At 32.5% G+C, this 10,359-nt stretch overlaps 1 protein-coding gene across 2 annotated transcripts in view; it reads left to right on the top strand.

Moving 5' to 3' along the window:
- Positions 1–10,359, top strand: part of BRINP3 (BMP/retinoic acid inducible neural specific 3) — a 344,861-nt gene that overhangs the window by 208,470 nt on the left and 126,032 nt on the right. For both annotated transcript variants that reach the window (XM_021686643.2, XM_021686645.2), the window contains one exon: positions 7,660–7,765. In XM_021686643.2, coding sequence (XP_021542318.1) covers positions 7,660–7,765 — 106 coding nt within the window. The remainder of the gene's footprint in view (positions 1–7,659; positions 7,766–10,359) is intronic.

Here is a 10,359-nt window from a genome sequence, read left to right as displayed (position 1 = left end):
CTATACATTTAGTATCAGCTTTTTCTAAAGGTTTTTGTTAGTTTGATAGCTTTAACCGTATACGACTATAAAAGATCCTATATTAGGACATAATAAAAATTAACCAACACTTGTATTTTATTATGTAAATGTCTAATGTAGAGTAATTAAAAAATATGTGGGAAGTTATATTTCAAGTCATTAATAAATTAATATTTAGAATAAAAGGTAATTCGTTTGGCCTTTGATCCAACTTATATTAACCAGCACATTCATGGCAATATTTATTGTTCATGAGAATGACCCAAGATATTACACCATTTTAACTGATCTATACATGAATCTAGACCAGTTAAATTGTTATTTATTGTAACTATATTGCTAGAGAGAGAGGGAAAGGGAGAGGGAGAAAGAATTAGATTGATAAAGGCAAGCAGAGCTTTAAAAAGCTTACATATAGAGCTTGCAAAGCCAATATGATGTTCAGAATGGGTATTTGATTGATGAGTCAAGAGGTTTCAGACCCAGTTCCAGCTCTAATTTTACTTACATGATACCGAGCTAACTCCAATACCTCCCTGGGCTCCAGACACCTCATTTGTGTAATGAAATGCTGAGGCTGGATGATTTCTAAGACTCCCGATAGCTCTAAAACTTTATATATGCTGGCCCTGCTGCATTTTCTTCAAGAGGTTCTCAGAAAAGTTTAATAAATCAACTTAAGTATTCTTTTGTTATTTCTTTTTTTTTTTTTTTTAAAGATTTATTTATTCATTTGAGAGAGCGAGAATGAGAGAAAGTACATGAGAGGGGGGAGGGTCAGAGGGAGAAGCAGGGTCCTCGCCGAGCAGGGAGCCCGATGCGGGACTCGATCCTGGGACTCCAGGATCATGACCTGAGCCGAAGGCAGTCGCCCAACCAACTGAGCCACCCAGGCGCCCTCTTTTGTTATTTCTAACAAAAAATAAGATATTTACCCATCAACTTAGTTTGAAATTATTGAATTCTTACAATGTGTCAAGTACTGTGTGCAATTATGAAAGAGAGTTTATAATTAAATAAGTAAATAATGTAAACAGAGGAGTGTAATTTTATAAATACCATAATAAAACATAAAGAAAACTTTATGGTAAGATAAGGGATCATGATATTAAGATAACTTGAGAGGGATAATCTCCTAATTCTTAGTATATTTATTCCCTCAAACAATTTTCTACCCTTGGGAAATAGTGCTTTTATTGCTACTCATACATGAGTTTATGAGGAAAAGACTGATTGCTTTTTATAAATAAGTGTGAAATAAGGGTGTTTTTTGAATTATGGGTACTCAACAAAATAAAAATGAAAATAAGGATGCTAAAGTTAGTTCCCAGTGGAAGATTGAGTTATCATGTGTTTACCTTTTAGATTATAGAATAGTCATAACTGTGGCCTTGAAAGAAAACAATATAAATATAACCTTTTAATATCGTTAAAAATGGATTGCATTGGATTTTTAAATAACTCTAGGCACAACTTTGTAAATGAGCTACACTGTACTTATCAATATTCTATTGTTTCATATGCATAATCAATGGTGATACAAAATGATTCATAAACTACTTCAATATACTCTGATATAACTTTGTAGTAAATGAATTTTTTTAAAAAAAATTAGAAGAAAAGAGCTATAAAAGAGCTGTAAAGTACATGAAAATTTGGCCTATGAATAAAAGATGGTCTTGAACAGCAGTTGCTCCTCGTTTCATGTCTGATAAACAGAAGTGGGTAAATATGTGATAACAGCAGAGAAAAGCAGTTTTTATTTCATTGCTTGAATTTCCAACATAAACATTTATTAATTTGTCATTAAAAATGATGCATTAGGACAAACAAGGATACTGCCATTCTGTATTTTTTTCTTATTGCATGATCAATAAATAGTTCATAGATGACAAGTCATTGTAATGGAGAATAAACACATTCTTGTCTTTTTTCTAGTTTAAGAGGTAAAAAAAAAAAAGTCTTCCTATTTATTTCAGTTAAAGTTTCCAGGAACATTACAGGCTTTTTAAAAAAATGTGCATTTATAGATTTGCAATAAGAGATATACTATTCATATGATCATGCATTGTATTGAGTTGTTGATAAACAATAATCAGTTTAGTCAAAATGGTAAACTAATACTCTGTTTCATTTTGAAAAAAGCCTAGAGTAATATCAGGTTCACAGAGCTATATATAATGGATGTGTGTGTGTATAATTTTACAAAGTATATATACATTTTCTTTTACTTTTTTCACTCAACATGGATAAAAATTTTCTCATATAATCATACTTGTTTTGAGAGACACTTTGATTGTCTTCTGTACTACAGATGAGAAAACTTTTCCTATTTCCACTCTAGTTGCTGTTGTTCTTGCCATTTTTATGTAATTGAACTGCCTATTTTTTCTAATATCAATATTTCTAGCTTAGTCTTGTTGTGGATTATTCTTACTATATTGTGCTCTAATTGCATATTGATGTGATCTTGTACAAAACTTCTATGTAGTTTTGGGGGGCCTGGGTGGCTCAGTCAGTTGAGTGTCTGCCTGGTTCCCTGCTCAGTGGGGAGCTTACTTCTCATTCTTCCTCTCCCTCTGCCTGCTCATGCATGCTCTCTCTCTCGCTCGCTCTTTCTCTTAAAAATACATACATACATACATACATACATACATACATACATAAATGAAATCTTAAAAAAAATAAAAACTTCTACTTAGTTTCATTCACAGGTGAGTTTGACTTAGGATGGCTTAAAATTCAGACCCCTTTTCTCTATCTATGAAGAAAAGTGTTAACATTCAACACTGATAACAGAAAAAGTATTATGATCTTATAACCTTGATTGAGAGGTGGGATATGGATAATTCCAATAAGTTTATAGGAGTTGAGATATTATTGTACCTTTGCTTTTTAATAGTAAACATTTACACATACCTTACATTTGCCTTGAAATAATTACTGTGGGCCAGGCCTGTGGTAAGCACTTTTCATACATTATCTCATTTTTGTTTCCCAAACACACTAGGCTGTAAGAAAATTTTAGCCATTCCACCCAATAGAACCTTGAAATTTAAATAGGTTCCCCTTTAGTAAGTGGTGGAGCTAGGATAGTGACCCGAACACATTTATTTCAGTCTATTTTCTTCAAATTATGTAACATTACTATGATTTTGACTGCAAATATTTTAAATATATAATGTCTGAGTGTGAAGATGATGGACTCTTTAATAGTACTATTTTCATTTAGAAATGTGTTATGTTTTTTTGTTTGTTGGCTCTTCTTTTGTCCCACTTTCTTCACTGTTTTAATATTTTAAAAAGTGTTTTTGCTTCAGATAGTTTTTCTTCAACTAGTTCTCGCTGAATTATTTTCATAACTCCAGTGCATTGCTGTGGCATTATATCGTCTTTAGAATATGTAAGACTGTAGGGAAATTTGATAGAAAATCATAAAGATTGTTTATTTCCAAGTGAATTATTTGTACCATTTTCTTGTACTCTAAATAAACTTGAACTTATACCATTTGTTAATATAATTATTTCAAGGCATCTCTTTGAATTAGGAAGGCTGTGCATTTTTCTTTTACACTCTGTAAAATTCTCCAACTGTGAAAATAGTAGGCAATACTTTAATGAAACAATATAGAAACAAGATAGGAAAAGTTGAAAGGATCTTTTATTCTCTCTGATATATATTTTTTAAGATTTTATTTATTTATTTGAGAGAGAGACAGAGAGAGCATGAGCGGGGAAGAGAGGGAGAAGCAGGCTCCCCCCTGAGCAGGGAGCCCAACTCAGGGCTCAATCCCAGGACCCTGGAATCATGACCTGAGCTGAAGGCAGACACTTAACCGACTGGGCCACCCAAGTGCCTCTCCTCTCTGATAAGTCAGTTATAGAAGGAAAGAACACATCTGTTATATTTTGAAGACCAATTTGTCCTTAATAGATCTTGAAGGTTCGATTTTACTTTCTACAGCTGGTTGAGTCCTATCTTCCATGTTTGCGGACTCCACACAGGTCCCTCAGCTTCCCAGCCCCTCAAGCAAGTGAATTTTCCTCCTGGTGCTCAGACCCAACCACAAACTACAGTAACACCTCAGAAAGAGCATTATTTTGGGATCCTAAAGACTACATTCCCTTGCTTTCAACATCCTCCTTCCAATAGATGAATAAAATAAATAAATAACGAGTGTTTTCTCATTTGATACATCAATTCCCAAAACACTGAATGCTGTCAGTACTGGATTGTTGTCAGCCTTATTCATTTTTATGTTTATCTATTGAGTCACTCTTTATTTCTTACATTATATATGAAAACCTCTATGTCAGATGTTCATCTACCAGCTGATGAACAAAAGTTCAAGCTGTCTGTGGCACAACTACATTTTTGGTAGAGTTAACATGTCTATTGAAATGTTTGTACAATAAATTGACTTATTATTTTCTTTTCATTTTTATTTTTCATTAGCATTGAAAAAACAAAATAAGTATGGACGTATTTATTAGTGCTGATGTTAGTAAGACATGTAGGGGCCTTAAATATAAAGCAATTGAAAATAAGGGGTTTGCATTATTGACTGTCCTAGAGTTTGTGAATTTTTATATTAAATCAGACAATTATCAGTGAATTCAGTTGCGAATGATAAAGAACAAAATAAAATTATATATAGGACATGATAGATTTTCTTATTGTATATTGTGAAAGGTGCCAGATTAAAACAATCTATATAGAGAGAGATATATTCAAGCCTCTAAATTAATAAGCTCATCATTTAAATTTCCTGCATTGATTCTCAATAACACAGTAACTTAATGTAACTGAAGGTCTGTACAGAGATGGACTTACTACTATTTATCCTCTTTCAAAGGTTAGAAGATTGCCTTCCAATTTCCAAGATCTCACATGTCAATAAGTGTGTGCCTGAAGCCAATTTTATTTTAAAATTTCCCTTAAAATTACAAATACTGGAGTTTGTTTATATGACTGTGGTGTGTGTCTGTTCGTGTGTATTAGGGGACAATAGTTAGACTACTTGATAGGACAACATGAAGATTTAAATGACCTTAAACCTTAAGTGTTTCCTTTGATGCCTTGAATCCTCTTTTTACCCTTTTGTTAATAATCATTTATATTTAAATATCATTTATACACACACACATACATATAAGTTATATATATCAACATTAGAAATGATTTCCCCTGAACAAAATAAGGGATGGTCAGTATCACCATGAGAGAACAGTGGTAGGGAGTATACAAAGTTGGTGTAATGTTAGGGAAAAAATGTTGCCTTGCCCATGATAAACTGCATTCTCAACTGTTGCTATGCACCCATAGTCAATATTCATTATTCTAAAGAACTTGTTATTTACAAACTATGATAGAGTTGTCATGACACAAATTACACTTCACTCAATGCATCTCAGCTGACATATCCACCCTTTTGTCTTTGATTATTACTTATAAGTTTTTGACTCCCTAGTTAGTAATCCCATCTTTGACATAAATTCTAAGAAATAGTTCTGCAGGGTCACTCCTTCTACTGGATGTTTCCAAGGGAGAATGTTATTCCATTGAGAGTCAGAATGCTTAAAGCCAAGCTCCCTTACATGTTCTCCACAGTGAAGCTTGCAACATATCTTAATGCTATCACTTATGCTAGAAACCTCAGTTTCTTTCCCTCTCTCCATTGTGTATATTTTCAGTGTTTCATAATCTTACCAGATCTGTTTTTCATAATCCATCTTCTTCAGATAAATCTTATTGCCACTGCTTCCTTCAGGCCTTTGTCATCTAGATAATGGCCTCAATGTCTTCTTTGTTATGATTTCCCTTTAAACTGTCTCCTTCTCTTTCTCTTAATTAATGCCTATGGGCTTATACAAGAACCTAATATGTGATGTGGATACTATAGTGAACAAAATAGGCAGTATTTCCTGAACTTTGTGGAGCTTGCATTCCAATGAGAAGTATCAGCAGTAATCATGATAAATGAGTAAATTATACAGCATGCTAGAAGCTGATAACTACTGTGGAAAAAGTAGAACAAGGTAAGGAGGAAAAGAAATAATGGTTGAAAGAGGGAAGTGTGGGGAGGTGTATTCATTTAAAATAGGTTAGTCCAAAGAGTCCTAAGAGAATGACATTTGAACAAAAACTTGAAGGAAGTGAAACAGTGAGCTTAAAAATATTTTGAGGAAGAGCATTCCAGACACAGGAACAGCACGTCAGAAATCCTGAGGCAGGAGGATAACTAATATGTTCAAGGAACAGCAAAGAACTAGTGTAGTTGGGGCAAAGTAAACTAGGAAAAGAGGAGAGGGGATGAGTTCAGAGAAGTAACAGGGATAATTGGATAATGTGACATTTTTTAGTTCTAGGGCGGGCTCTGGCTTTTACCCTCAGTAAGATGGAAGACCATCGTGGAGTTGTGAATGGTGAAATGAAATTATCTGAATTATTTTTTGCAAAACATTCTAGTTGTTGAGTGGAGAGTATCTTTTTAAAATACAAAGATCACTACAATATTCCCCTGCTTTAAAATATGTTTTTTTTAAACTCATACTGAGGATAAACTTCCAGTCTCCCATAATTGACTAAACTCCTCATCTTCTGATATTATACTTCCCAAGACACCCATTGGAAATATCAGTCCTCGATATGTGATTCCATACTTAGGTGCTAAAACTGAGCACTACAAACTACAACTTTATAAAAATGGAAAAAAAATACAAATGGAAGTAATTAAGGAATACTTGGTGCGGATGTTTGAAAATGTGCTTCATCTTGAGGATAGATAAAATCAATTAGTCAAAGAGGAGGAAAGAGGGATGAGGATGGAGGATGTTGTATGGAGGATGTTGTATAAGCAAAGGCATAGGATTAAGAATGTCCAGCTGGGGTCGCCTGGGTGGCTCAGTTGGTTAAGCGACTGCCTTCGGCTCAGGTCATGATCCTGGAGTCCCTGGATCGAGTCCCGCATCAGGCTCCCTGCTCGGCAGGGAGCCTGCCTCTGCCTCTGACCCTCCCCCCTCTCATGTGCTCTCTCTCTCGCATTCTCTCTGTCTCAAATAAATAAATAAAATCTTTAAAAAAAAAAAGAATGTCCAGCTGGACAGCAATTTATGCCTGTTGGGGAGAAATGGAACAGATAGAAGCCAAGGAGAAGAGTTTGGACTTTCATGGCACATGTAAGACAGGAAAATTATAAATTTTTAAGTAGAATAAAATAATAAAATCCATTTTTAGACAGAATCCTGACAGATAGGTCTGATTTATTGAGGAAAAATGAACAAACAAAAAACAATTCTCATATGAGTCAAAACTTGCTATCTAAAGGAGCATGCCCTTGTCATATCTCGGGTAAAATCAATGACCTTAGGTGAGTGATGCTTTTGACCAAAGAGGGCTTCTGTTATTTTCCCAAAAGATTTATGCCTGGCCAAAGGGAAGAAAATGGAATTGAAGAAAAAGGGAGTTATTTGTCTTCTCTGTGCTTAGGTGTGTATATTGTTGTTATGTATCAGATCCTACGCCTTTCAGTGATGTTTACCATCAGACGTATAATATCAGTGTGTGACAACCACATTGAGCCAAAAGAACATGGTAAACTCTGATTTATATAATAAAGTTGATGTTTTGTTTGTCAGGTAACAGAAACACGGACTGGTCCTCTTGGCTGCAGTAACTATGACAACCTAGATTCTGTCAGTTCTGTTCTGGTTCAGAGTCCTGAGAATAAGATTCAGTTACAAGGTATGTGGCTAAAATTACATTAATTCTCTATCAGTCTGGATAATAATTATCCAGTTGTGATTTCTTGCTTCTTCTTCTTCTTCATCTTGTTGTTTTTGTTGTTGTAAACAAGCTGTATATGCAGTACTAGGCTATTAAAATTCTCATAAAAGGTTAATTTCCTAATTTTTAACTGATACTAACATTCTAGGCCATATAAAGGAAATGTCAAAATTCACTTTACTTCTTAAGATAAGTAATCTATAGTAATTGAAAATGTATCGTGATAATATTTTTACTTCCATAGATAATCATTTTCTCAATATGTAGCAGTTTTTCCATGGTCTGTCTGGGTTTTGACTTTTTCCTGAGATTCTAGTAAAAGTTGTAACCATACTTTTGTACACGGTAGCATGAACTGCTGACATTTTAAATATAACCTAATATGGTAGCTAGAACTGGGTTTATCCTCTGATAGAAACATATTTGAGAATATATTAACATAATATTTATATTCCCATTATAAAAATGGATTATGTGATAATGGTAATAATTTATTTTTTTTCTATTCCTATATTTTGTTAGATAGTTCAATAGAGGATTTTTAAATAACTTGCAACAGATATATACTGCCCCCAAATAGGTTATTGGTGTGTGTACTTACTTATTCATATAGGTACAAAAGGTTATGAATACACATTTAAACATGTACTAGTTGAAGAAGTTCAGAAAAGTCTTTGATGACACATTGTCTAAGCTAAGGTGACTGATCAAAGGGATAATTTTGTTATTCTTCTCTAGTCTACCTTTTCTCTTGTCTACCTTTTTTAATTGAGTAAGTTAGAGCTGCATTTACATTATTTGGTTTTACATAAGAATGTTTAAAAGTTCCAGAAATTCTCACATTTTACCTCAACTTTTCGATTTTGAAAAATGTAAAAGCTTTGGGTTATTTAAATTTATGATAAATAATAAATGAATCTCATCTATTTTGAATTGTAAACAAATTACAAAGGAAATACTTAAAAATTTACAGTTTAAATGCCATCCAATTTCTCATTATCAATCTTAGATTAAAAGTTATTGAAATATTGTTTCTAATTTAAACAAATGCATTCTACCAATATTACTTGTAATTCTATATTGCTTACTCCTTTTTAAATATATGGATCAACTTGCCCTCAGAATATTGTTTCATCAAAAAGGAAAAAGAATATTTATATCAAAAAGATGTTTATTTAATTGATTTATTAAAATTTATTTATTAACATGATTTTTTAATTTTTACTGTTTGTGAAGCACTGTGCTTAGTTTTCAGAATATTATAAAAACAAAGCTCAATCTCCTATATATCTTGAAAAAAAACTAACAAAGGAATAAGTGAAGTAACACTTTTCTTTTGAATAATTATTGTGTCTATTTTTTTCAATTTATGTAAGTAATGCAGATATCTGCACGTCTATTTCTTGTCTTTTTCTATTTTCTAGGCTTATATTTTCAATTGTCTATTACAACTTTATTTATATACCTGTGGTACAAAGACCTTTCCAAAGATAATCTCAGGAAATCAGTATCAGACTCCTCAACTTCCCATGTGTTCTTTCTTAAACTTCATCTATATATATATATAGTCTAAGTATTTAGGTTGAGTCACGTTTTCAACCCCACCTTTAAGAGCAGCCTTTCTCCACTTAAAAAAAAAAAAAATGCAAAGCATTAGATTCTAGATCAATGCTACCATGATACATGAAGGGTATAAAAGATTTTAGGTCACTGTATGTGGCAATTGGAAACACTGGTGTCTCAAAGTAGAATTTTATCAGAGCAAAGAAAGCATCAAAAAGAATTATTAAAAGTAAAAACATTAAGCAACAAATTCAGAACAAAACTCCTTGATTTAACTATATTAGAATTAACATTCAGAAATGAGATGTCAAAGGGATGCACATAGTATGTTAATTCTGACTTAAAAAAATGAAATCAAATGTTTTCTGGCAGTGAGTAAGCTGGATTTACCTGTTTGTTTGACTTTGAGATCTGTTTTGCCAACTAGATTACAAATAAGCAGTTCAAAAATTGAAAAAGCCATATCTACAAATCCAAATTATTGATGACAATATATGTAATATATATGAAAAAAAAAGTAACTCTTAAGGAAGTATTAGAAAATATGTTTTGAGATTAATAACATTCCAATGTTTTCAACCCTTTATAAATTTAACATATCAAACAAGGTACTTCTGAGTGAAAAGGTAAAGGAGTAATGAAAAGTCATTTATTGAGTCTTGGTAATAACTTTTTGGTAAAATTCCCAGAAACTGAGATGTGAATGATTCATATGATTGAGTAACAAATACTTTTCCAGATCAGTTCGTTCCTAATGTTTTATTTCAGCAAAATTGACAAACGACTGGTTTATTATCAAATAGATTTAATGTAATTGTTAATGATAGGTCACTATGTATTTATTTTTGCTTATAATAAAAACAGAATGATATTGCTTTATAAAACTATTTTGTTTCCTATTTTGTTTCTCTATTGATGTATTGGAACAAATTTTCTTTTCTATTCCTTTTTTGATATTCTTAATAGTTTATTATGAACTAGTTTCACAG

Source organism: Neomonachus schauinslandi, chromosome 6 (assembly GCF_002201575.2).
Source record: "Neomonachus schauinslandi chromosome 6, ASM220157v2, whole genome shotgun sequence".
Lineage (NCBI taxonomy): Eukaryota > Metazoa > Chordata > Mammalia > Carnivora > Phocidae > Neomonachus > Neomonachus schauinslandi.
This window is presented reverse-complemented; position numbering and strand designations above follow the sequence as displayed.